Source organism: Herpailurus yagouaroundi, unplaced genomic scaffold (genome assembly GCF_014898765.1).
Source record: "Herpailurus yagouaroundi ecotype Mexico unplaced genomic scaffold, PumYag 308, whole genome shotgun sequence".
Classification (NCBI taxonomy): Eukaryota; Metazoa; Chordata; class Mammalia; order Carnivora; family Felidae; genus Herpailurus; species Herpailurus yagouaroundi.
The window spans coordinates 3,009,955-3,036,367 of NW_024412525.1; the positions used below are offsets into that span (position 1 = coordinate 3,009,955).

The 26,413-nt window shown below is 55.0% G+C and overlaps 2 protein-coding genes across 5 annotated transcripts; one reads left to right on the forward strand and one right to left on the reverse strand.

Moving 5' to 3' along the window:
- Positions 1 to 9,283: 9,283 nt before the first annotated feature.
- GPR37L1 (G protein-coupled receptor 37 like 1) lies at positions 9,284 to 16,233 on the forward strand. Its single transcript, XM_040462155.1, has 2 exons — positions 9,284 to 10,046; positions 12,825 to 16,233. The coding sequence occupies exons 1-2, from the start codon at positions 9,417 to 9,419 to the stop codon at positions 13,635 to 13,637; spliced, it is 1,443 nt and encodes a 480-aa protein (XP_040318089.1). The 5' UTR covers positions 9,284 to 9,416; the 3' UTR covers positions 13,638 to 16,233.
- Positions 16,234 to 17,981: 1,748 nt separating this feature from the next.
- Positions 17,982 to 25,979, reverse strand: ARL8A (ARF like GTPase 8A). Of its 4 annotated transcripts, XM_040462363.1 has the most exons (7): positions 25,751 to 25,979; positions 21,948 to 22,028; positions 21,512 to 21,585; positions 20,198 to 20,291; positions 19,966 to 20,033; positions 19,653 to 19,746; positions 17,982 to 19,094 (listed from the first exon to the last, which is right to left on the reverse strand). In XM_040462363.1, the coding sequence occupies exons 1-7, from the start codon at positions 25,907 to 25,909 to the stop codon at positions 18,867 to 18,869; spliced, it is 798 nt and encodes a 265-aa protein (XP_040318297.1). In that variant the 5' UTR covers positions 25,910 to 25,979; the 3' UTR covers positions 17,982 to 18,866. The 4 variants fall into 4 exon arrangements, with proteins under 4 accessions (XP_040318297.1, XP_040318296.1, XP_040318299.1 ...); XM_040462362.1 differs by lacking the exon at positions 25,751 to 25,979 and having other exon boundaries at positions 21,948 to 24,879; XM_040462364.1 differs by lacking the exon at positions 25,751 to 25,979 and having other exon boundaries at positions 18,931 to 19,094; positions 19,653 to 19,723; positions 21,948 to 24,880.
- Between the last annotated feature and the right edge of the window lie 434 nt (positions 25,980 to 26,413).

The following is a 26,413-nucleotide window of genomic DNA, read 5'->3' on the forward strand; positions in this document are numbered from 1 at the left end:
CTCTTCTCCACCCCAATCTTGGAGAATGATTAAGGTGGGCATAGGGTAAACTTGTCACCCTAGGAGAAGGAAACCCTCAATCTCATTCCAGGGTCCCTTGGACTCCAGGATCTTGGCAGCCTGGCGCGAATTCCCCAGCAATCCGACTCAGGGCTACACTGCCAGGCTGGTTGGAGAGCAGGGCCAGAGGCCTCAGGACATGAAGATCCCAGGGGGCTTCACGTAGTGAGCACAAAGGCAGAGTCACTGGAGGAGTTCATTTAGTGGGGGCAGGGGAATGAGGCGGGTGTAATGGAGAAGGAAAAAATAAAGGGAGAGAGGAAGGAATAAATAAGTGACATTTATTGAAAACCCACTTTGTGTCAAGAATGTCACTTTACTTATATAATTCAATGTTCAGAAGAACCCTTTGAAGTTTCCGTTACTATTCTCATTTACAGTCAGGAAAACTGAGGCTCAGACAGGTTGAGCGGCTTGCCCAAGACTATGGTTAGGAACTGCAGAAATAGTGATTTGTGTGAAGCTAATTTCATGCTATGTTCAAGACAATCCACCAACCCCAGAGAAAGAGGGGAAGATGGTGCCACTCTTGGGCTCAAGAGTAGAAGTTCAGGGGTGCCTGGCCGGCTCAGTCGGTAGAACATGTGACTTTTGACCTCAGGGTTGTGAGTTTGAGCCCCATGTTAGGCCTGGAGCCTTCTTAAGGAAAAAAAGAAAGAAAAGTAGAAGTTCAGCTGCCTTTTCCCTCAACACCTACCCAACAGCGCCCTGAACGCTGCCCAGGGAAGGGTTAACCCCTCCTCCTTGGCTCTGCATTCTTTTGTGCTGAGCTCTGTCTGGCAGCTTGTGTCAGGACATCAGGGCAAGAAAGCAGAAAGGACATGGCCGGGGCACCTGGCAATGAATAATCGGCTTGTTCTCGCCTGGCCGCCCTGAGGCTGTGTAGTGTGGGGTGTAGGAGGGGAGATGGCCACCAGAGCCAGCACCTGAGGGCAAGGGGCTCGGGGGCCAGCTCGGGGAGGAGGAGTGGGGGGCAGGACCCTGAAACTGAACTGTGTCTAGAGACAGTTGCTATTTAAACAGAAACTCCAGCGGCTTTCCCCGCTTGCCCCTGGCCGCAGCCACACCCCTAATCGTCACAGCCTGGGGCTTGGCTCTCCCCTAAGATTTTATCCCAACCATGTCCCAGGCTCCAGGGAGCCCTCCAGCCTGCTCGTGCAACTGCCCAGGGAAGAGAATCCGGGTAGAGGTCTCTTACGGAACAGCCCCGTGTGTCAGGGACTTAGGTGCCCTCGTGCCTGGGATCACCTGGGGAGAAGCAGACAGAGGATTGCCCTCTGAGGCAATCCCCACTGCTGCCTCGGCTCCTCAATTGCCTGGTCTTGTGATTCCAGGGCCAGGTTCTCTCATCCAGCTGGGTGATACTCTGCTTCACCCAGCAGGCTGGATCTGCCTGGGATCAAACCTTTCTCCCCACCTTCCTGCTGGGAAATTTTGCCCCACCTCCTTTCTGCAAAACCAGCTCCCTCACATCCCTCCAGACCCTGCTCCAGAAGAAATCCCTTGTAAGACTTCTCTCTAGGAAGCCTTCTTTGACTCATCAAAGATCTGCTGACTGCCCTCGAGCACTCTCGTTCTGCTGGTCTTCACACACCTTATGGGGTTGATTTTATGTCTGCTCTGTGTGTGTGTGTGTGTGTGTTCCGTCTCCTCCAAGGGACAGATCCAGAACCAATGGGTGGGTCTTTTGGGAATCACATTTCCTTTTTTTTTTTTTTTAAGTTTATTTATTTATTTTGAGAGAGGGAGAGAGAGAGCACAAGCAAGGAGGAACAGAGAGAGAGAGGGAGAGAGAATCCCAAGCAGGCTCTGCGTTGTTAGTGCAGAGCCTGATGTGGGGGCTTGAACTCATGAACTGTGAGATCATGACCTGAGCCGAAATCAAGAGTCAGTCGCTTAACTGATTGAACCACCCAGGAGCTCCTGGAATCACATTTCTAATAAAGAAGCAACTTCCACCTTATTATAGCATCTAAAATGGGAACGGGCTGCCTTGAATGGTAGAGGGTTTCAAAGAATGGCTCATTGTTCATTAATGACAAGTGCTTTTGCGCATTAATTATGTCTGGCACATAGTAGGCATTCAATAAACATTTGTTAAACAAATCCAACGCTACTTACGCCCCTTCTACACTATGTAAAAATCTGGGATTTTATTCTGATGGGGCCAACCAGTTGGCTCCTGAAAGTTAGGCTGATCTTGAAAGCATCCTGATGGGGGGAACCCTAACCCAGAGGGTGGTCTAGGTAAGCCAGAGATGACCTCTGATCATCCCTGGAGGAGAGTAGTGTCTATACTGAGCTCCTGGTACTGGCTGCCTGCTGGGAGCCACAGTGAAGGTGATCTGGGATCTGGAAGGTAGAACCCTGTTGGCCAGATTATCGGATTCCTTGCAACTATCAGTGTGGCATCCCAAACCTTTCCTCGAGCCTGAACACTCCCAGCTTGCTTCAGCTGTGCTGCAGAGGAGTAAGGAAAGGTGAGATGTGTCTGGATGAGATGGTGAGATGGCATTCTGGGGGAGCTGGCGGCCATGGCTGGGAGGGAGCAGTAGAGAGAGATGCCCCAAGGAAAGGAGCATCTGGGGATGGTTGGAAGGCTTCCTTTTGTTGAGAAAGCCAGAGGTTTCCTCACCTTCCCACCCCCGTTGAAGGGATTTGGGGATTTTGGTATCACAGAACAAGTAAGATTTGGTGAATAGTTTTATGCCTCTGCTTACCCTTTATTTGTTCTTTTTTTTTTTAATTAAATTCTTTTAAGTTTATTCATTTATTTTGAGAGAGAGCACAAGCAGGGGAGGGACAGAGACAGAGAGATGGAGAGAGAGAGAATCCCAAGCAGGCTCCACACTGCTAACACAGAACCCGACCCAGGGCTCGAACCCATGAAGCCATGAGATCATGACCTGAGCTGAAACCAAGAGTCAGATGTTTAACCAACTGAGCTACCCAGGCGCGCCCTCCCCTGCTTTGTTCTTAAACACATATATCAAACATCTACTGAATGCCAAGTGCTGAGGAAGCAGACAGGAAGATACCAGAGTTCAGTGAGCCTGTGATCTGGGAGCCCCTCAGGGCCAGTGTTCCATCCCCCTGCCCCCTCTACAAGCACAGCCTGGAGGCTTTACAGAGAGACACTCCCTTCCTCCCTCCCCCCCACCGGCCCCCCCCACTCCACCCCCCCGCCCCCCCCCACGCCCTCCCCCCTCCACTGGGACTCCTTACCTGCTGGTTCTCCAAGTACAGCCTGCACCAGAATCCTTGGCTGGATTTGCTAAAACATGGATCACTGATCCCACCTCCAGAGTTTCTGACTGGGCAGGTCAGGGTGGGGCTTGAGAACATGTAATTCAAATTAAGTTTGCAGGTATTAGTGAACCACTGAGATATATTATTGTAGAAGTCTTACCTTTGAAAAAATTTTTAATTTATTTTTTTAAGTTTATTTATTCATTTTGAGAGAGAAAGAGAGAGTGAGAGTAGGGGAAGGGCAGGGAGAGAGAGAGGGAAAGAGAGAATCCCAAGGAAGCTCTATGGTACTAACGCAGAGCCTGACGTGGGGCTTAATCCCACGCACGGTGAGATCACGACCTGAGCTGATATCAAGAGTTGAATGCTTAAAAGAAAAAAAAAAAAAAAAAAAAAAGAGTTGTATGCTTAACCGACTGACCCACCCAGGAGCCCCTTACCTTTTTTTTTTTTTTAACGTTTATTTATTTTTGAGACAGAGAGAGACACAGCATGAACGGGGGAGGGGCAGAGAGAGAGGGAAACACAGAATCGGAAGCAGGCTCCAGGCTCTGAGCCATCAGCCCAGAGCCCGACGCGGGGCTCGAACTCGCGGACCACGAGATCGTGACCTGAGCTGAAGTCGGACGCTCAACCGACTGAGCCACCCAGGCGCCCCGCCCCTTACCTTTTAAAAAGAATTTTTTTTTAATGTTTATTTATTGAGAGAGAGGCGGGGAAGGGGCAGAAAGAGAGGGAGACAGAGAATCCCAAGCACCTGCACTGACGGTGTAGAGACCTACACAGGGCCCAGTCTCACGAATCCTGAGATCATGACCTGAGCCAAAACCAAGAGTTGGACACTTCACTGACTGAGCCACACAAGAGCCCCAAAGTCTTACCTTTTTAAAAAAGTGTCTATTTATTTTTGATAGAGAGCGCAAGTGGGGGAGGGGCAGAGAGAGGGACACAGAGGATCTGAAGTGGGCTCTGTGCTGACTGCAGGGCTTGAACCCAAGAACTTTGAGATCATGACCTGAGCCGAAGTTGGACACTTAACCGACTGAGCCACCCACTGCCCTCTGAAGTCTCACCTTTTTACAATGCCTTTACAATGCCCGTATTTCATTGCAATAGCATCCTTAGGTCCTAGATAATACTCCGTACCTTTTCCCAAGGAGAAAACGGGAGGACAGAGAGGTTCCGTGAGACCATGGCACCCTCCTCTTTTCCTCCTTGTCCTCACAATTCATAGTTATGTTGGGTGGGGGTTGGTTTTTTCAGTGCCTGCCTCCTTCACTCGAATGGGAATTTCAGGAGGGCAGAATCATGCCTGTGTTGTCCACTGATTCCTGAGTATCTGAGATAATGCCTGGCACATAGTAGGTGCTTAATAAGTACTTGTAAAATAAATGAATGCTTGATTATTGATATTACAGTAGGGCTAGCTCATGGCAGAGTTGGGACCGGGTCTCGGATTCCCTGAGAAAACACGCTTTCCCATTTGTGGCCCGTCCTCCAGAGTAAGCCCGCCGTGCCCCTTGGGCCCAGGAGCCCAGAGCATGGAGAACTGGCCCAGTGGGACCCAGTGGGGTCAGAAGTGTCTACACCTCCCCTGCCCCTAGTCTGGTGCCAGCTGCAGGCCAGAGGGAAGTCCCTATTCAGGCTGAGAACCCGGCAGCGGGGAGACCTGTCTCAACACCTGCCCTCCCTGCCTCTTCGTCTGCCTCCTGCCTCTCTGTGCTGCAGTTTCCAAATCTGTACCATGGAGAGAATAGCATCCTGCTTCTAAGGTCGTGGCAAGAATTAAATGAGGTACCACGCCCACTAACACGTACACAGTGCTTACCATACATAAACGAACTCCTTTAATCTCCACGACAAGCTTGTTAGTATCAGAAGAAGAAACTGAGGCACAGAGAGGTTAAGTGCTTGACCAAAGCCACACACACACACACACACACACACACACACACACAACTAGTAAGTGATAGAGCCGTTTAAGGAGTTACATCCAGACAGCCTAGTTCCAGAATATACTCTTCATGGAGAATGCATGATGCATGGAACTCACTCAACAAAATGTTAGCTCCTATTATTTTCCAGGGTGGCACTTCCACGGCGGCCCAGAGGCTCTTACCTCATTCACTGCCATGGGACAGTCCCAGCCCTCTCTCCTCTACCCTGTCCCACTTAACTACCTTTGCTGCCAGCACTGGGGAAATTCCCAGGGAGAAGAATGGGAAATTCCTGGAATCAGGGAAAGGCATTCCGAAGGGCTAGGGAAGACTTTGTCTTCTGCTTGGTATGCTTAGTGAATCAGGGAGGTGCTTCTGGCTGGTCCGAGGAGAAGACTCCCCTGAAGCAGAAGCAGAGAAGGGAGAAGAGCATCTCTGGGGGGTTTTTGTTGGGTGCCCTCAGGAGGGGTGGGGTGAAACGGTAGGTAGGGGATAGATGAGACACCATCCCCCTTGGTATCAGCCCCTGGGAACGCACCCAGTCATGTCATCAGAATTCCCCTTCAGACCTCTGCAGAAAGTCTGCGGATGGGGCTTGGGCAGGGTGGGGTCGGTAGGATAGGAGGGAGAGGCCTGCCTTCACTTCCATCACTGGACATCTGGTTCCACCTAGTGGCCTCTGATGTTCCAACTGTCCTAACAGACCCAAGGAAACTCAGGACCAACAGAAGGGGGGGGCGGGGGGTGTCTTTCAACTGGTCAGTGTTTCTTGAGCCCCTACTCTGTGCAAGGCACACTCTGTGTTACAATGAGGCATATTCATGAGTATAAGAAAGGAGCTGAGGGCTAACAATTTCCCAGCTCACCACAGGCCAGCCATGTGCTGAGGTCTACGCTGTGTTGGCACATGCCTGACCACGGAGCACTGGGGATCAGGGCCTGCCCTTGACTTCTCTGGATTTCAGTGTCCACTTCTGAAAAATAAGAGAGCTGGTGTAGATCATCCTTAGGGTCTCCTCCTGGATAAAAATTCTGTAAGGTTACACCACAGAGTGGTTCAGAGGTTCAGCTTTGGAGTTGGGCAAACTTGCATTTGGATCCCATGAGCTATGCATGCTTGGACAAGTTACTTTACCTCTCTGAGCCCGGGGTAATAATGTAGAGATAAGTATGATAATTCTACCGAGTGTTTAGCACAGGGCCTGACACTTCCTGAATGCTCAGTGAATGATGGTGATGATATGGGTGATGACTCTATTTACCAAAATCACTGTATCACACGGCAGCAGGTGGTTTCAACACCAACAGCCTGAGTGCCATGGGCGTTTGGAAGGATCTGACTCACTCAGGGGCTGGTCCGGGAGTCAGTTCTGCAGTGGGATTAAGAAAGCACAATTCCGGGGCGCCTGCGGGAGGTGGGGGGGGGGGGTGGGGGGGGTGGGCGGGTGGCGCTCAGTCAGTTAAGCATCCGACTCTTGATTTCGGCTCAGGTCATGGTCTCTCGGTTCGTGGGATCGAGCCCTGCGTCGGGTTGCACGCTGATGGTGCAGAGCCTGCTTGGGATTCTCTCTCCCTTCTCTCTGCCTCACCCCCACTTGCACTGTCTCTCTCAAATAAAGAAACTTAAAAAAAAAAAAAAACAACCACAAGTCCAAGGGTGGACCACACGACGTTTGGTCTGAGGGCTAGGTGACCCATCCTCCAGCTCCTCTTCCACCCCTTCCTGAGGATATGGAGCCTGAGTCCTGGGCTCTCCTCTCTGCTGTGGGGACAGGGGGTGCTGGCAACAAAGAGGACAGTTGAGTCCTCGGCCTAACTTCTCTGCAGCTTCGTTGTGACATTCTGAACTGCAGACAAGGTCAGTCCTGCAGCCACCTGGGCCTCCTGTCCCCACAGAAAGAGTGGACAGTAAGAAGCCAGAAAGATAAAAATGTCATGAATTTGTTTTACAATTTTTTTTATGTTTATTTTTTGAGAGAGAGACAGAGCACAAGCCAGGGAGGGGAGGAGAGAGAGGGAGACACAGAATCTGAAGCAGGCTCCCAGCTCCGAGCTGTCCGCACAGAACCCCACATGGGGCTCGAACTCACCAACCGTGAGATCATGACCTGAGCCAAAGTCAAACGCTTAATCGACTGAGCCACCCAGGCGCCCCAGAAAGGTAAAAAATTTTTTAAAGCCGAAGATGCTCCTTGACCTTTTCTGAGGGTATGCCAGTCTTTTCTTTTCTTCTTCTCCTTTTCCTCTTCCTTTTTTCTTGGGATTCCTCTTTTTGCTCAGTAGGTTGGGGCCCCTCTGGGTAGGACGGAGGCTTTCCTGGTCAGGAAGTCTTCCAGGGAAGTCACTTCCAGGTTGATCTGCTCCTACGAGGCCCTGGCTAATGTTTGCTGACTGCAGAAGTGACTTTCAACTCCAACCACAGCGGTCCAGTTCTTCTCTTGCTCCAGCTCCGAGGAGTGGGACCACCGCAGCCTGCCCTCTCCTGGTTTTTATTCCATTCTCTTCCTGCGCCCCTTCCTCCACCCTGCACCTTCTGCTCTGTGTGCTCTGTGATCTCGCCGGCCCCCTGGCCCACCCACACCTTCACCCTCCTATCTCCATGTCCAGCCCTAGCCTTTCTCATGAACTGCAGATAATTCCTTTAAGCCAAGGCTTTCCCCCACCCTCTTCCCCACACAGGTGAGTGTCTTGCTGTTCACCCCAGCCTACGGGTCAGCCTTGACCTGTCCCTCCTCCACTGCACAGCCAAAGCCCCGTGACGCTGGCCATTTCCCTGCACTCTGCTCTTTGCCACCCTCCGGACTGCCCCTGCCTCCTGTCCTGCGTGCATCTTCCTGCTCCAGCCTATCATGAACCCAGCTGCCCATAAGGGAGCCCCCTAAACACCCTGCTCAAGTCCCTGTTCCTCCGCTTAGCAGCTTGTAACACTGTCCACTGCCTTTCAGATAAATGTAAACTCCTTGGCCTGGCCTACAAAGTCCTTCCTGGCCCTGCCTATGCTGACCTGTCCAGGCTCCTTGTTCCGAGCTCCCAGGCCCTCTCTCTGCAGTCCCTTGCATTCCAGCCTCCTTGACATTCTTGCTGGCTCTCAGGTGCGTGGCCTACTGTCACATCGCTAAGCCTTTGTATGTGCTGTGTCTTCCGCCGGGAGCACTTCCCTCCCTGCTGTCTGTCTGGCAGGCTCACAGTCATTTCTCAGGAAGCACTCAAATGCCCCCTCATCTGGGAGGCCTTCCAGATCCCTCCAGGCTCCTCTGGGTTCAGACTTGTCTTTTGCCTTTCACAGCATCTATCACACTGAATTGTAATTATTGATTTACATATCCCTTTCCCCCTCTGGACTGAAAGCTCCTTGGTGGCAGAGGTCTTTTACGTATTTGTTTTCTGACTGTCTGGAGCATAGCAGGTGCTCAGTAAATACTGGTCATTGCAAATGTCCATCCATCTCGTGATCTGGTGTCTGGATCAGAATGCGTTTTTAGATTTTGATTGTTTTGCTTTCCGCGAGGAGTTCGGGTGGTTAGAAGGCAGGCGGATGGACTTGTGCTTGTTGAGTTCAGAGCTCTGGAGTCAGATCCGGGTCCTGGGCCTGGCTCTGCCGTGTATCAGCTATGCCGGTACGTGACTGAAAGCCTGCAAAGGGGTGATAATAGCATTTACCCCATAGAGCTGTTGTGACTGTTCGTCAGCTGAGTGCTAGGATCTAGGGAGTGTTCAATAAATGACAGTTTCAAATGTAGGAGATGCCTGAGCATTGCCTCCCGAGGCAGAGTGTGAAGGCCTGTGTTCCAGTCCCCGGTCTGCCCCTCCACACCGTGGGACCCTAGGCCAGCCACGTCCCCTCTCTGGGCTCCAGCCTTCTCTTCAGAGGCTGGGAGCAGGTGGCCTCTGAGGCCTCCACAGGTCTGACCTGCCGTTGCCCTGTGGGACCCGAGGAGGAGTGTCCTGGAGGGCAAGATGAATGCTCTATGTCCAGCAGAGGGCCTTGCCCGGCCCCTGGCCAACGGGGTGGGAGGGAGCAGCTCGGGTCCACTGGAGCAGGCTGGTGATGCCAGACGCCTGACTGGAGGCGGACCAAGCGGCCAGCTGCCTCTCTCCGGTCAGCCCGGCGCTTGGACCCCTCTCTCTCACCTGCTCTTCGTGGGGCAGCTGCCTCCTGCTCGTCCGGCCATGCAGTGGCCGTGGCCGCTGGCCGTCTCTCTTGCTGTGGTGTTGGCCGCGGGGCTGAGCAGGGTGTCTGGGGGTGCCGCCCTGCACTCGGGCGGGCACAGAGCCGAGGCCCAGGAGCAGCAGAGCCGGTCCAAGAGAGGCACTGAGGATGACGAGGCCAGGGAGGTGCAGCAGTATGTGCCCGAGGAGTGGGCCGAGTACCCGCGGCCCATCCACCCTGCTGGCCTGCAACCCACCCAGGCCCTGGTGGCCACCAGCCCCAACCCAGACAAGGACGGGGGCAGCCCAGGCGGCAGGCGGGAGCCTCGGGGCAATCTGACGGGGACGCCGGGTCAGAGGCTGCAGATTCAGAACCCCCTGTACCCGGTGACCGAGAGCTCCTACAGTGCCTATGCCATCATGCTCCTGGCCCTGGTGCTGTTCGCTGTGGGCATCGTGGGTAACCTGTCGGTCATGTGCATCGTGTGGCACAGCTACTACCTGAAGAGTGCCTGGAACTCTATCCTCGCGAGCCTGGCCCTCTGGGATTTTCTGGTCCTCTTTTTCTGCCTCCCTGTTGTTATCTTCAATGAGATCACCAAGCAGAGGTTGCTGGGTGACGTTTCTTGCCGGGCCGTGCCCTTCATGGAGGTGAGTGTGTGTCCAGCTCTGGGGTTGCAATCCGTCAGGCTGTCGGAAGTGGGACGTGTGGGTGTGCGGGACCCCAGAGGCCCAGAGCTCCGTCTTGCTTCTCCTCCAATTTGGGCAAGGAGACAAATGGGTATTGGTTCCCGGTGGCTCTCAGGGAAACCAAGGCATCTAGGGGGTGCAGGAAGGTGTGTGGGAGCCCTGGGGGCCAGCCTCAGCCTGGTCTCTTACTTCAGGAGCAGCCTCGAGGCAGATCTCTCCCCCTTTCTCTTTACTCTGAGCTGTCCCCTCCCTGCCTTAACCCCCCTCCGTCTTTCCACCCCAGAAATTGCTCCGTCGTCGGTGTGTGTCTCCTTTTTCTCCCTTTTTGCCACTGCCGCTGCCCTGCACCCACAGGGTATTGACTTCTGAATATCCTGCTTCCCTAAGCAGTATGTAAAGGGAGATTCCAGTCTTCTGCAGCTCCCCCAGGTCAAGTCAGTATCTACTCCCCTTGAACGCAAACGCCAGAAGGAAAGTCCCTTCCTTACTGTGACTATTGTCATCCCTCTCTAAAAGGGAAGACCTAGTTCTGGGTGCTAGAGCCTGGGGGCGAGGGGCTTAATGTCAACTTATGTCTCTGACATACCGGGTATCACTGGGGCAGGTCACATCTCCTGTCCAATTTGCTTATTGCCCAACCATGGGGTAGACCAGATGGCCCCACTGGTGGGTTTATTCTACAATTCTAAAATATATCGCCAACCTCATTTCTGGGAACTCCCACCTAACGACAGGCACATGAGTGATGATGGATGTATAGATCCTACACAGAGAGCTTAACCCAAACATTACAAAAATATACCAATATATGTGCATTTATGTGAGACACAGCAAGGCCACTGTGTCTGCATAGGGGCACAAAATAAGCGAGCAGCCTTTTAAATTTTGGCTACGGGCGGAGCGGGAGGGAGGCTACTAATGAGGACTGGAGTAGCTGTGGCCTCCCCATGAAGGCTGCTGCTCCTCTCGAGAGTGGATGATGCTGTGGGACGTGAGTGGCTTGCCGGAGTGGAGAAGGAAACAGGATCAGGCGTCTGGACGTAGGTTCTGTTCCCAACTCGGTCCCCAGTTCACTGTATATTAGTGATGATTTCATATTTGGACAGACTGAGGCTCAGCAGTTGGGGCAGCCCTTTGTGTCCTTCCCTACCCAGGGAGACTGCCTCACCGTGGCCCAAAGGTACCCAAACCTGAAAGAAGGCCCTATGGTTGGGGCTAGCCCCAGCATCTTCGTTATCATCTGGGGCTTAGGACCCAGGTGCACTGTGAAAGGTTGGGCAAGAGGACTAGATTAGAAACCAGGCTTTGCCTCTCACTAGCTGAGTGACCTAGGTCTGCTTGATCTGTCTGAACCTCAGTTTTCCCCTCTGTAAATTGGGAATAATAATAATAACTATTTGAATGAATTCTTGAAGGATTAAATGGGAAATATCGACAAAGTCCTTAGAATTAAAATAATTCAGTAAGTGGTGGGTTTCACCAGGGAGGGTCTAAGAGCAGGAGAGGAGGAGGGCAGACGCATGTGAACTCTTGTCAGGCCCTGCCTGATTGCGGGTCTCAACATACCTAATACCTAGGCTGTGGCTCACAACCTCCTGGGCCACCCGCTCCACACCTCCTGGAGGATGGAGATGGTTCATGAGCTGACAGAGCCCCCCTTTAGGCTGGGTGATGGGGAGGGAGTTGAGAGAAAAATACCCTGTCCCGGAACCCTTCCGTAGGGGGGATCTTAGGAAGGCCCGCAGGAGGGAGCAGGAGAAGGCAACTTGGAATTTTTTTGTGTGTGTTATTTTTGGTTTTGTCCAAGCCCCAAGCTGCTCTTCCGCAGGCCTGGGCTCCCCTGCCAAGGGAGTGGGGGGTGCCGGTTCTCACAAAGATCACTTGGTGGCTGTGCTAATGAGCCAGAGATTGTGTTCCCCCAGCCAGAAGAGGGAAGAATTTGGACGGAAGGGGGGATCTGAGCACAATCCCTGAGTGTGGTTGAGCATCATCTGATAGCTTGGGAGGGTTCTCCTCTTCCTCTCTTCTCTCTGGCACTTTCTTCCCCTGCTGCTCTGGCTTCTCTCTCTTGGCTCACAGGGTGATTTTCCTGTGTGCTCAATGAATAGCATCAGGGAGGGTGGGCCCAGGCTGTTTTGGAGGAAGGCTGCTTCCTCACGCAGCCAGGCCCCTAGCTTTCTTGGATAGGATGAAGAGACAGACAGAGAGAGAGAGAGAGAGAGAGAGAGAGAGAGAGAGAGTGTGTGTGACTGAGCCATGTTTCAAAAACCTTTCACCTGAGGCTCATAATGGGATAATGGGACCTGGGGATGGAAGGACCCATAAAGACCCAGAATTGCTAGGTCTTTGTCTTGATTCTTCGTTAGGGAAGATATTCCAGAGTCTCTCAGAGAGCATATGGGTCTGTGGGACCCAGGCCATTCATTCCCTAGCCCAAGAGGCAAAGAAGCAGGGTGGAAAGAGTCGGGCCCGTCTGTGTGTGGATCTCAACTCCGCCATCCACCTAGTCACTCATCCTGCCCGAGCCAGTTTCTTCGTCTGTACGACGGTTGGCTGCAAGGATGTGGCGACGTACGTCAAGTGCCTGACTCGCGGAAAATACTCACTAAATGCTGGTTGTCATTACTGTTGTTTCTACACTTACCACCCAGTTTCCCGTCTGAGCCAGAAACCCAGGCCTCCTCCCGCCTCCTGGGTTTGACCACGTGCTTCTCTCCTCCTCTACACCTTTGCCCACAGGTCTCCTCCCTGGGAGTCACCACCTTCAGCCTCTGCGCCCTGGGCATCGACCGCTTCCATGTGGCCACCAGCACCCTGCCAAAGGTGAGGCCCATCGAGCGGTGCCAGTCCATCCTGGCCAAGCTGGCTGTCATCTGGGTGGGCTCCATGATCCTGGCTGTGCCCGAGCTCCTGCTGTGGCAGCTGTCGCAGGAGCCTGCCCCCGCCACGGGCACTGTGGACTCATGCATCATGAAACCCTCGGCCAGCCTGCCCGAGTCCCTCTACTCGCTGGTGATGACCTACCAGAACGCCCGCATGTGGTGGTACTTTGGCTGCTACTTCTGCCTGCCCATCCTCTTCACGGTCACCTGCCAGCTGGTGACGTGGCGGGTGCGGAGCCCTCCCAGGAGGAAGCCGGAGTGCCGGGCAGGCAAACACGAGCAGTGCGAGAGCCAGCTCAACAGCACCGTGGTGGGCCTGACCGTGGTCTACGCCCTCTGCACCCTCCCCGAGAACGTCTGCAACATCGTGGTGGCCTACCTGTCCACTGAGCTGACTCGCCAGACCCTGGACCTCCTGGGCCTCATCAACCAGTTCTCCATCTTCTTCAAGGGAGCCATCACCCCTGTGCTCCTCCTGTGTATCTGCAGGCCGCTGGGCCAGGCCTTCCTGGGCTGCTGCTGCTGCTGCTGTGCCGAGTGTGGTGGCGCCTCGGAGGCCTCAGCCGCCGGCGGCTCGGACAACAAGCTCAAGACCGAGCTGCCCTCCTCCATCTACTTCCACAAGCCCAGGGAGTCGCCCCCGCTCCTGCCCCTGGGCACGCCTTGCTGAGGCCAGGCTGCAGCCTGGGTGGGGGGGGGGGTGGGGGCGCGGGAGGAGGGGCCAGGTGGGGCAGGGCGGGTGCCCCCCAGCCTGTGTCTGGTGTTTCTGGCCCCATAGGTCTTGCTTCTCTGCCCGTCTTGCTGTCTAGAGGTGGACTTGGTCCCTCTTGTGGGGGTTTGGGTGTGTCAAAGCCCCTTCCTCCAGCAGGGCCTTCCCCGGCTGTCTCTTGGCGTCTCCCAGCCCTGTCCTCGGTGGGTGGTAATGCTTCCAGGTCCTTAGAACTGCCTAGAAACTCTCAGTCCCCCAGCTGGGAGCCAGAACTTCACCTGCCTCTGTCTTGGAATCTGCTGTACTTTAGTTGGCTGCTCTCTAAGCGTTGCCTGCTGACTCTCATCCATCCTAGAATAGGGGGCCCTTTGGGGGCCAGTCCTGCCTGGCTCTTCTCTGGACCAGGTCTGCCCTAGCCTTAGACATCTCCTCCTCCTGGCACCTTCTCTTCTTCCGGAGGATTTCTCTCTCTTTCTTCTTCCTTCTCTGACATATCCTGGGTTGCCCTGTGCCAACCCCCCCCCCGCCGCCGCCGCCCCGCCGCCATCCACCCCGTGGTAGGTACTCCCTTGTAGAAGGCCCTTCTTCAAAAACAATAAACTAGGTAGAACTATCCCTGTGCCCACTGGAGTTTCTCGTGCCACATCCTGACAGTGCCCAGATGCACCTGGCCCTTCTCCAGGACAGGTGGCGCCCTGGGGGGATTCCTCCTGGCCGCATTTGGCTCTTTATGGCCTGTGGCTGATGTCCTGCCCAGCCTTATGGCCCTACGGCTTTTGAGGGGCAGAGTGGATGAAGGGCTTGGGAGGTGGAGTGCTAAGTCTTTGTCCTAGCCTGAGCCCGAGCATCCTTGGGAAGTCAAAAGGCGGCAAACTTATCTCTTCTGGAGCCCCCACTCTGTTCCTCCTCCTCCACAAAGCCGCCATTTTAGAGAAACCAGCAGCCTTCCTCGGTGAGCCCGGGGCCTTCCAGCCTCTCTGACTCTGAGAGCTGCTCTTTTTCAGTTTCTTAGAACAGACTGTTTTGCCCGTAGACGGCCCAGCTGTCTGCTCCCTGTCTGCCCCCACCCTGCCCCCACCACACCCCTCCCTGGCGGCCAGAGCTCTGTCCTGTGCCCCCAGAAACCCCTCAGCTCCTCCCGCTGGTCTTGCCCCGGGTGTCCCACTTCCACCAGGTACCCCTCTAGGGTCCTTCCACAGCCCCCCTTAACCCTGTTTGGGCCTCGAGGATCTGGCACAGGTTCAACCAGAAGGGACACCTCGGCCTAGGCCACAAATCACTCCCTGCCTCCTAAGCCCAGCTTTGTCTCAAGCGCAGCTCTGGGTCCCAGTGGCGACTTCTGCCCGCCAGATCCACCTAGAACATCTGCACGGGGCCTCGGAAGGGATGATGAGGGACAGAGGTTGCTGAGCGCACTGGGCTCCTTTCTCCTCTGACCACCCCACCCACACCCCTTGGCCTCAGCCCGGCCCCGACCCAAGCCTCCTTCCCCCCCTCTCTTGGGGATCTTAATGGCCTTGTTCTCTCTTCCTGGCACCCACCCCCAGGACGGGTGACGCCAAGAGAGAGGGAGGCCGTTGCTAAGTGATGGAACTGCCATGCACACACTCTTTGTGCTGGGGAGTGACACCCACCCATTTCTCAGCAGACCTGTTGCCACAGTGACCGAAGCCCTCGGCTGTGTCCGTAGAAACTTAAGATGAGTGGGGGGGGGGGGGGGGGAGGGGGCAGGTTGGAGAGGGAGCCAAAGGCAGGCTCGCGGCACTGAGGATACGGGGGCCATTTTCTCCACCCCCGCCCAACTCCCTCTCTACCCCCGTCCCCACCCTCGTTCTAGACGCACCAGTAGCTTCCTATGGGATGTAGGGAGGGGGCCCGGGGTGAACTGAGGTGAAGTCTGGCACGGGGAGAGGGCCGAGGATGGAAGGCTGAGGGCAGGGGAGGGGGCACCTTGACATCCTGTTTGGGGGGACTTTTCCAGAGGGCACCCCCCCCACCCCTGCTTCTCCCTCCTGCTGCTTGGCCAGCTCAGGGCTGATGAGAGAGGGAAGACGGTGTCTCGAGGCCCTGCCACCAGCCCCGCCTTCCATGCCTGCCAACGTGAATGGCTTGCAAGATTAGTCAGCAGGCCAGCAGGGCCTTGGGAAAGAGCCACTGTCCCTCCGGCTTGGGCCAGCTGGGGGAACAATGTGGTGTTTGTTGCTCAGGGGTCCCAGGCTGCTGGTGGGGGGGCGGGTTGGCACACTGGCGGGTGGTGGATTTGAGCTGGGATGCTCAGAGGCAGCACAGACATTCTCCCTCCCCCTCGGGGCAGACTATAGACCAGCCCTCAGACCCTGAGGTGGGGGGTGGGGAGAGGGCAATCCACGGAGCCTCCCCCTTCAGCTGGGAGTAGGGGGCAGAGAGCACCAGCACTTTGCATTGAGAATCACCTCCCTCCAATGGGACCGGACGTGGTCATTGAGCCTCTCAGTTTCCTCATCTGTAAAATGGGAACGACCCCTCTCTCACAGAGGACTACAGTCATTAAACGAGACAAGATATCTAAAGCATCTGGCATGACGCCTGGCACCTTTTCTTCCTTCCTTTTGGGAAATGAATTCTCTAGTACTACAGAGTAGGCTTGCCAGGGTACTCTCAAAACTCATCCAGGCTTTGGGACTTGAAAGGGCCCCAAACGATGATTTACATATATACGCACAGTCTGTTCCCGGTCCAACTTCCACAAATTCTCTAGGTCCTATTAGGCACCTGCTGCGTGCAGGCGCTGTGGTAGGATGATGCCTGCTTGCTGGTAAGTAGCTCATCCTGTCTAACCTCCAATGTCACCCCTCATCGGGGGATTCAGGACCGGGAAAGGCAGGTCTGCCCTGACACCTGCCCCGTCCTGCTCCCCACACGAGTGACCGTCAGGCCTCTCCAGCCTCCTAGGCCAAGGGCAACTCCTGCCACCTCTGCAGCCAGGAGAACACGGGGGCAGCCTGGTCCCACCTTCAACCTCCTTAACCAGGGGGCACGTTTCCTATTCCTTAGGAGCTAGAAGACACCTTAAAACCACTTCACCCCATTTGCCAAATTCCATCCACATTCTTTCCTCCAACTCCTCTGGTAAAGGGGAACTGCCTCTCCAGGCAAGTCATTTCTTTCTTTTTTTAAAAAAAAATTTTTTTTGGGACATTTATTTATTTTTGAGAGACAGAGCACTAGCAGGAGAGGGGCAGAGAAAGAGGGAGACACAGAATCCGAAGCAGGCTCCAGGCCCCAAGCTGTCAGCACAGAGCCCGACACGGGGCTCGAACTCACAAACTGCGAGATCATGACCTGAGCCGAAGTCTGACGCTTAACCGACTGAGCCGCACAGGCAACCCCACCAGAGTCATTTCTGACTATAAACTACCTTCAGGAGGAAGCCCTGGGCACCAAGAAGTTCAGAGCCAATAGGTGCCAATAGGTGAAGTTCAGAGCCAACAGGGCAGGCCCAGGACCCTTGAGGCCAAAGCCCTGGGATCCCTGCTCCCACATCTAAGGGAACCATGCCTCCTTCTTCCTGCAGAAGTGACTAGAAGTGACTTCCTGCAGAGGCAGGACTAGAGGACCAGAAAACAGAGCTGCTGTAGGGGCCTGCTCTATTCTCCAGGGGGACGGGAGGCTGAAGGGGGCGGAGCAGGGGAGAGGCGGGGCTTTCCTGCGAAAGTGGGTCAAGATGGCCCCGGATTTGGGTAAGCTGGGCCTGCAAGGCTCAGAAGCCGCAGCTGTGGGCAAGGAGGAGGGGGGACCAGCTCTGAAGGCTGGGGTCAAGTAGGGAAAGGACTGGGATTGGGCAGAGGAACAAGGGTACGGCCTTTCTCCCAAGAAACCGGTGGCACCGACACCAACAGAGAAGCGGGGAAGGGGGGAAGCCGTCAGGCTCTGCAGGCCCGGCACCGCCCCCTGGAGGACAATTCGCTGTGGCTGCAGGTAGGGCTCTGAATGGACTCGAGGGAGGCGCAGCCCCGCACACATCGGGATGCAGCCCCACACTCCCGCCACGCTGATCCCAGCCCCAGGCAGGTCCTTAAACAGACTTCCTTCTTAGCTCCACTTGGCAGCTGGAAGCTCAGAGCCGACCGCATGCGAGTCTGACGAGGGAGGGAGAAGGAGGCCCGGCGAGGCCCGGCACACGTGCGGGAGGCTGCTGTGTGAAGTGCCATTGTGTGCCCGGTGTGAGCGCATGCCTCCCTCTCCGTGGCTGTTTGTGCCCAGTGTGCGGGCCAGCCAGTCATTCCGTGTCATCTAACGGACAAATAACCAGCCCCGTACACCCCCCCGACACAAAACTGGTCATTTATTCGTGTTGTTAGGAGGCAAAAAAATGTACAGTTACAAGAATCATTTTCCAAACAGAGGTTAAATATGAGCTGAAAAGTGTAAAAAAGGAAGAGGAACATCACTTTACAAATCATTAAATTAAACACATAAACCAACAGAAAACAAAACCCAAAGAACCAACCCCCCATGCTGAGTTCTCTCCTTGTGCAACTCTGCAAAATGAGAACAGAAAATGAGGTGGCCCATGGAGTTGGGGGCCCCAGGAAGGGGCAGGAGCTGGGAGCCAGGAACGGGCAGGAGGGGCTGCTGGGGCGCCCCGGGCGCTGGCCTCCTGCCCTTCCCGCCTGGTGCTCTCTGGCACCTGGTTGTGCCTGGTGGCCCTACTGAGGCTAGGGGGGCAGACAGGGGCACCTCCGGAGGTGGCAGTCAGCCTGTGACGTTCAAGCACTACGGGGACAAGCCAGATCGGGAAGTGGAAATGAACGCGACATGGGGATGGCCGCCAGTGCCCTGGCTGGTACCTGCCCCCCAGGTGCCAGCCTTCACTTTCCTAATCTGAACCTGCCCCAAGCCCACCCCGCATCTCCTTCCTTCTTTCCAGACCGCCCCCCTCCCGGGTCCTGACGGGCCCCTGCAGCATCAAATGGTTGATTTTAGTCTTTGCTTAAATTAAAAAATTAAAATATATATACATATATATACTGTACACACAGGACAACAACAGAAGAGTGTTGAAAAGGGCAGTGTAGGAGTGGGGCACGGGAGACAGGAGGGCAGGGGCTATGGGGCCAGGGCTGTTAAGGGGCCGGAAGCAGGGCCGGCAGAGGGCAGAGGGAAGGGGAAGGGCGAGAGGTTAGGGGGCCAGAATGGGAGCGGTTTATTTTACAATAAAATCAGGAGTTCAAACCTCAGCAGAACAGGACTCTGGGATCCCCAGAGGGTCCCTCCCCACGCTGAGTGAGGAGGGACGGGCTTAGGGGGGACGGCAGGGTGGGCGGGGAGCTCGGCTTCGGGTTTGGATGACAGCAGGTCCCTGGTCCGAGGGGGAAGGACCGCAGTCTCAGCTTCTCCGTGACTTTGAGTGTTGAATAAGCCACTGTAGGGTGATATCTGGGTGGGGGACGACAGAGAGGTTTATACGCCTTCTAGTTTGTGCTGGGCCGACGGGGGGGGGGGGGGGGAGGTGGAACAAACACCTTAGGGAGTGGCCTAAGCCCAGGGCTTCCGAAACTGCAACTGGGGATCAACTCTAAGGGCAGCAAAAGCCCAGAGCCATCGAGCTCCAAACAGCCCCACATGAGTGGCGGGGGGCATCTGGGTGGCGTGAAGGATGGAGCCATGGGACGTCACAGCCAGAAGGGGCCTGGGAATCGCCTGATCTAACCCTGTGACTGTTACAGTGGGGGAAGCAAGGCCCCAGGAAGGGAGCGATTTGCCTAAGATCACACAACCAGTAGAGGGCAGAGCCGGGTGATGCTCAGATTCTGAGCTTTTCCCCGATGCCTGTCCTACCCCAGGACAACCATAGAGCTTTGGGCTTCAAGGAAGGTTGTGGAGTGAAAACCTTTGAGAGTCACTGCCCCAGAACACCTAGAAGTGCCTCTCCGCTCCTCCCCTTGTCCCGGGCTCTTCCCAGAATGCCAGCAACTCCCCCATACCCACGCGCACCAATGTTGTCCTTTTCTTTGCAGGAAATGGAGTAGCAGCAGATCTCTCGGTCCTGGATGGCAGAAAGATTCCTGGGGGGAAACCAGAGTAGAACCTGCTGAGGCTAGGACTGCCCAGGGGGCCTGGGGCTGGGGGCGCCAGAGTCCTTTGCTTGCTCAGGAGCTACAATGGGGAGGGTGAGGCTCCGGGAAAGGTACGCTCTGCTGCCACCATGTGGCGAATACTGAGAGCAGCAGGAAGCCGGCTCCCTCTCGGTGGCCTGGGAAATCGGGGGGAGCAGGGAGGAAGGACAGAGAAGAGTAGCCAAACTCACATTTTCTCAATCAGCTCCTTCTCATCCAGTGCTCCTGGAAGGTCTCGCTTGTTACCCAGGACTAAGACCTACAGAGGAGGACAAAGACTAGGTCCAGGGCTGCCGGGCCAGGCCGTCTGTTTCCTCTCCCCACTTCAACCGTGCCTGGCCTTCACCTGCCTCAGGCCAGGCCCCCAGTGACTTCCCAGCGGGCTCCCTCCCCCCCCCCCCCCCACTCCAATGCACTGCTGACCGGAATGCCCTGCAGCTGGGGTTTGTCCAGTAGGTTGTGCAACTCATTCTTGGAGGCCTCAATCTTCTCCTGGTCAGCGGCGTCCACCATGTACCTGGGGGACAGCAGGGTGGGGACAAGCAGGTTGACACTACAGGCTGAGAGGTAGGAAGAGAAGGACCTGCTGCTTGCGGGAGCAAACCTCTTGTTTGGGCTTGGTCACCTCTTGATCTGTGAGCTATCTAGGCCTCCTCCAGGGCCTGCCGTTATCCCGTCGTCCAAAGTCCCCTCCGAAGAAGCTGTCATGCAGGGGGTGAAGCTTGGCTCTTTGAGATTATGTGTAAATCCCTCCCAAAGTGACCCTCTTAAGTCTTCAGGGAAAGACTAGCTATGGGTGAGTGAGAAAAAAAGCAAAGGATGCCCCAGAAGATTTTCTTGCAGCAAGATACTTTTAAAAAATGAGGTCAGGGCCACCTGGGTGGCTCAGTGGGTTGAGCAACCGACTTCGGCTCAGGTCGTGATCTCGCGGTCCGTGAGTTCGAGCCCCGCGTCGGGCTCTGTGCTGACAGCTCGGAGCCTGGAGCCTGCTTCGGATTCTGCGTCTCCCTCTCTCTCTGACCCTCCCCCTGTTCATGCTCTGTCTGTCTCTGTCTCAAAGATAAATAAACATTTAAAAAAAATTTTTTTTTAATTATTTTTAATGTTTGTTTATTTTTGAGAGAGAGAGACAGGGCATGAGCGGGGCAGGGTCAGAGAGAAAGGGAGACACAGAATCCGAAGCAGGCTCCAGGCTCCGAGCTGTCAGCACAGAGCCCGACGCGGGGCTCAAACTCACGGACCGCGAGATCACGACCTGAGCCGAAGTCGGTCGCTCAACCCACTGAGCCACCAGGGTGCCCCCCAAAAAAATGTTTTTTAAATGAGGTAAAAAACAATGAAAACAAAACAATCTTTTGTTTGGGCATACACATGTGAGATAAAATTATTTTTTAAAAGCAAGGGAACGAGCCATTTAAATCACACAGAAGTCAGGAGAGCGGTGACTCTAAATAGGGGGGAGGCAGGGAGACACAGGTACTTTGAGCCGGTTGATGCTGTGGTTCTCAGATTGGCCGGGAGGTGCCCAGAGTGTTTCACAGATATTCTTCTCTGCACACGTAAAGGCCAGCCGTGTACGGACAGTGTGTTGTGAACCCAGCACTTTGATGGATCCAGTTCTGGACCTGTGGCTCCTACAGGTAGTGAGGTTGCGAGGCCAGGGCGGGCGGGGGGGCGGGGGGGGGTCGGGGAGCCAGGTGAGGCTGAGTCCTGCCACCAGCCTGGCCCTGCACTTACACAATGGCACTCACTCCTCGGCAGTAGCGCTCCCACATGCTGCGGAATCGGGGCTGTCCCCCAATGTCCCAGAGCTGAGCAAGAAGAGGGTGACACGGTCTCAGCAGCAAGCAGGCAATCAAACCCATCTTGGCTCCCAAGTCCCCCTCCCCGCTCCCCTACTCCCTGCCACACCACCCCCACCCCCCTGCCCCCCCCCCCCCCTGCCCCAGGATTCACGTGCTGTCCGGTCCTCCTGTCTCTGCACCCCTCTGACTGCCTCAGAAGTCTTGTGCTCTTTTCCGCACTATCCAAGCCTCGGCTTTCCTTCAGCTTCTCTCCCCAGGGGTCGCAGATGCCCTCCCCAACTCCCTTCCGGGTGCCCGGCCCCAACAGGCACACACGGGCTCTTCTGTGGCCCCAGCTGTGCCCAGAGTTTTGGCTTCCTGCCGCTCACCTTGATGGTCACGTTCCCTTTGGTGATTTTGCGCATGTTGAAACCCACGGTGGGGATCATGTCCTCGTTGAACTGTCCTGACTGGGAGGAAGAGTCAGAATTGGAAAAGGGGTAACAACTGACAGAATCCAGATGCGCCACCTCTGGTGGCCACGGCCACAAGGCTGCAAGAGTGAGGCAGAGGCCAGGCCCGAGCTTCACGGGCACCCCTCTGCGAGGGGGGCATGGGGCCATCTCCTGAGTGTCCCTTGGTTTCAGGGGGGATGGCCATAAACAACTCAGGTGTTCACCCGATTCCTGGGGCTCTCCCATGAACACGAGGCCTGTCTTCTTCAGGCAAACTCAAAGTCTCGCAGCCCAGACAGGGGAAAAAATTCCTCCTAAAGTCTAACCTACATCTCTCTGTTGGAACAGGAGCCCCTTTATTGTACTTAGTCTCCAGTGCAGCAGAAGAATCACCTCCCAACAAAAGAACTTCAAGCAGCTCATGATAAGCAGTGAGGGGGGATCTCAAGGGAAGGAGACATATCTTCAAACTGGCAGCAAATATTTTGAGGGACGGTAAAGTGGCCACCCCAACGTGCAATGCCCACCAAGTAATTTCTGGATTATCCGGTGGTTGTGGTCTATTTGTACGACACTCCATTTGTTAGGATGGATAATCCACACTCTGTACTCCCTGTTGACTTATGTGTCTCCCCAATGGACTGAGAGCTTCTTGGGGAGGGGAACCATGCCTCCATTGACAACATTAGCAGATGTTTGCTGAATAATTAGGAGTTGACTATAACTCCATATCCCATAACCCCCTCTCGAATTCAAATGATCGTCATTTCTCCCCCCTCTAAATTGTCTCCAAGATGTCTAGATTGCTCTAAACTAGCCCAGGCCTGAAGCCCAGACCAAACTTGCTCCAAGGTCATTTCCATGTTCACACGTAGGACAATTCTGCTTACAACCACCCCCCTCAGGTGCAGGAGATGGGACTTGCTTAACCTTGAATCTGAGGGTGACAGCCTTGTCTCTCTACCATGCCATTTGTTTCTACTAGGTGGTAGGAATAATTTGCCTCAGGTCATGTAAGGAAGTCAGGGGCTCTGACCCTTAGCCAAGGTGTAGGAGATGACGATTTCTTATTCAGAGTCTGTAGGCCTGAATGAAGACTGCCTGAGGATCCATCCAAATGAGAGCGATCGATTCCTTTTTATCCAGAGGAATCACCCAAACTCATTCACCAAAGTTCTTGCAAGTGAGAACTGAGTCCTTATGACTCATGCTCATGACAAGGTAGAGTAAGGGTTCCCACCCCAACGGCCACAGATGCACTGCAGAGAGTCCGTAAACCCCCTGAAATTGCTCCCGATGTGCATGTACAAAATTTCTGTTTGTATGGACACTTCTCTGGGGCAAGGGTGTCTAATTTTTATCAGTTATCAAAAGGGTCCCAGAGCCCTAAAAGTTAGGAATCACCGAGGGAAAGGGAGCATCCTGAAGGAGGACGGCTTTGCTTCCAGCTAAGTATGGAGGCCGTAAACACATGTGGTCTAATGTCCAAACCCCAGCAAGGTGCCAGGGTGGGGGTGGGGGCACCCGCTGGACCAAAGTCCACTCCTCCCCATTGGGGCTGCTGAAGAACATAAGGGTCTAAAGAAGAAAGCCCAGTTTTTATTAACCATTCACATGGAGGAGCGTGGGCAAGACACTTCAACCTCATTGGGCCTCAAGGCTTCCTCCCGTGAAATGGGGACAAGGGTTTTTGTTTCCTAGAGACTGGCAAATAAGGCTCACAAAGTGCTTGGAAATGGAAATGGTCTGAGTATCGCATGAAGAGCCATCTGGCATCTCTGGCAAGTAGAAGATTCACAGGCTCCCATATACATGAAAAAGCCTGGCCTGGCAGAACGGGATTTGGGGCTAGGAAAACGTTCGGGAAACCAGGCTCCCCGGTACCCAAATAGCCAGTTCAGCTGTGAATCAAAGCTAAGCTGGAACCAGGTTATGACTTCATTTCCCTGCTAATGCCTCCTGATCTCACAAGCTCTTCACTTAATGGCTGGAAGTAACCTTTTGTCTCAGACTTGAATACCTCCTGGCTCATTCCCTCTTGGGTGGGCTCCAACTGTCTGAAAATTCTGTATAATGAGTCAAAAATCCATCTTCCTATAACTTCCATCCCTTGTTCCAAAGACTTGGGTACCCCAAGAGTAGTTCTTCCATAGGACAGTCTTTTACACTTTTACATATTTGAAAATGGCTCTCTTTTTTTCCCTCAGGCAAAACATCTCCTACTTTCTACATCACAACTTTTTGAGAGGAACTCAACAGAACACTTCTAGGTCCTTAGAAGGACTGTGAAGTCTCTGTATAATTTTTTTTTTTTTCCAGTTCACATTAGCCTGCTGAGTAGCTAGACACATAAACTCAACTTCTATTTACAGTCAGACCTCATAGGGGGAGTAGAAAAAGCCAAATGGGAAAAAAGCTGAGACCAACAGATGACAAATGAGCGGGCAAAGGTGATTCAGAAAGTCAGCGGTGGGCATGGGAACAAAGGCCAGGGGTCCCGATTCTTCATTTCTTTCTGAAAGACACTCTACTGTGGTTATACACAAGGTGGGCAGAAATGCCAGTGCGGGAGCCCTGGAGGATTGGAGAACACCAGTTTCCCTGATCCTAAAACTCCCGCGGAAGTCCACAAGGGGTGATTTTTCTTGGAAGGCCTCTTTAAAGGGAAATTTTGCTGCCACTTTTAGGATGGTGAGCCCTTCGGGTGAGCCGAAGTGGCAAGTTGAGTAGCGAACGGCGGAATGCACGGGCTAAGAGCTGTACATCACCCAAACTCTGACCTGGCAGTGTAATATGTGACTCTTGGGTTCTGTTCCTGGGTCTGATCCCGTTTTGGATATGATGCAGGTCTAGAGGAGGCCCTCCTGACGAGGAACTGGAACCCACCTGGGTACCTGTGCATCTCTGCCCAGGCACGTGGCTTCCCTGGGGACTGGAGGTGACACCTAGGGTGAGCTGTTAGAGCGGCAACAACTTGGTCCTCCTCTTGGCCTTACCCTGGAGACGTCTCCCAGATCTAAATGCCTAGAAGCCAAGCCACCCAGGCCTGCAGGATCAGAGTCCAGGTGTTATGTTCCTGCCCAAGGGGGCCCAAGAGCCCAAGTCAATGCCAAATCTAACTAGGGGCCAAACTCTCAGACAGGAGCCCAGGGGCAAATGTTGGCTAGGAGACTATCATGCCAAAAAACCCAGCAGGGGCCTGAAGGTCCTGGCCTGTCGGATGAGGAACTAGGAACCACTGGGTGGAGAAAGGGGCAGGAGTCCTCTGCAAAACATGTTCGGAAAAGGAAGCCAGTGCCTAAATATGTGACCGTGGGGTACCCGCAGCTCCAGCCTCCAGCCTTCCCTCTGCCCTTCTGCCTCAGGCCATGCTCCTTCTGGGATGCTGAGATCCATCAGGGGGGCCCTCTTCTTCCGGGATGGGCCACAACACAGAGAAGTACCTGGGCTGACCGGCCATACTTCTTTGCTAACCCACATCATCGGCATTTTTGGCCACACAATTCTCAGAAACCCCAGTATGGGTACTGGGACCGGCGGGGGGGGGGGGGGGGGCCAACCCCAGCACCTGCCCCAAGCCTCCCTCAGCCCCACACTCCCAGTCCAGCCAAGCTCTTTAACGCAGGCCGCAGCCATTACCGCAGCCTCAGCTCACACACCCATTGGAGCCCATCTTCCCTTTTTGTAAGACAGATTTTAACTCCTTCCCCACCACTCCCTGGCAGTGAAAGACTTACAATTGCCCATCTCCGTCTCGACTGCCCAAAGCCCTCAGAGCCACTCTCTCCCGTGTCCCTAGAGTGGGCAGCGCCCCTCCAACTCATCCTCTGGTTGGGGCACCTCCTGCTGCAACTTCTGAGCCAGACGGAGACTCCAAACTCCCTTTCCGATGCCATCCTCCCCGGACCCCCAGCTAAGACGCCGCGGGTTCCTGGAGAGGAGGAGTCTGGGCTGGTGCCAAGGGCCTCAGCTGATGCCACTACCCCCAGGGGACACCTCCCCTCCCCCTCAACAGCGCCGGGGCTTCCCCTTCCGGCAGAGAGGGGTTAAAGCCTCGGGGTGGGGCTGGGCTTGCCCAGGCCCCTTCCCCAAGCCGCTCCGGCCGCCCGGTCCCGCGACCCTCCGCACGCGGGGCGGGAAGGCCCGGGCGCTTTCGCCCCGTCATGCCCCCTCGCGCGGGGACCGGAGGGAGCCTATCTCTGCAGGCGGCGGATCCCGCCAGCCTCGTGACCCCCAGGGGCCGCCAGGCCCAGGGCCCCAGCCGGTGTCTCGCCCCCCTTCCCCCGCCCCCAGCCGTGCCATCCCGGCCCGGGCGGGACAGCGGGTCGCGCGCCACCCAGGTCTCCCACGGGCCGTGCTAGGCCCCAAGCGCTCGGGCCCGCTCCTCCCCCGCCCGGCGC

What these genes read in the sequence shown, in the direction of transcription:
- GPR37L1 (XM_040462155.1), top strand. Translation starts at nt 9,417, where the DNA reads ATGCAGTGGCCGTGGCCGCTGGCCGTCTCTCTTGCTGTGGTGTTGGCC. An exon ending in GGGCCGTGCCCTTCATGGAG is followed by an intron (nt 10,047 to 12,824) that starts GTGAGTGTGTGT and finishes CTTTGCCCACAG; the next exon opens with GTCTCCTCCCTGGGAGTCAC.
- ARL8A (XM_040462362.1), bottom strand. Translation starts at nt 22,259, where the DNA reads ATGGGAGAGCCCCAGGAATCGGGTGAACACCTGAGTTGTTTATGGCCA. An exon ending in CCCAGCTGCAGGGCATTCCG is followed by an intron (nt 20,034 to 20,197) that starts GTCAGCAGTGCA and finishes CCTCCTCTGTAG; the next exon opens with GTCTTAGTCCTGGGTAACAA. An exon ending in AAGGAGCTGATTGAGAAAAT is followed by an intron (nt 19,747 to 19,965) that starts GTGAGTTTGGCT and finishes TAGCCTCAGCAG; the next exon opens with GTTCTACTCTGGTTTCCCCC.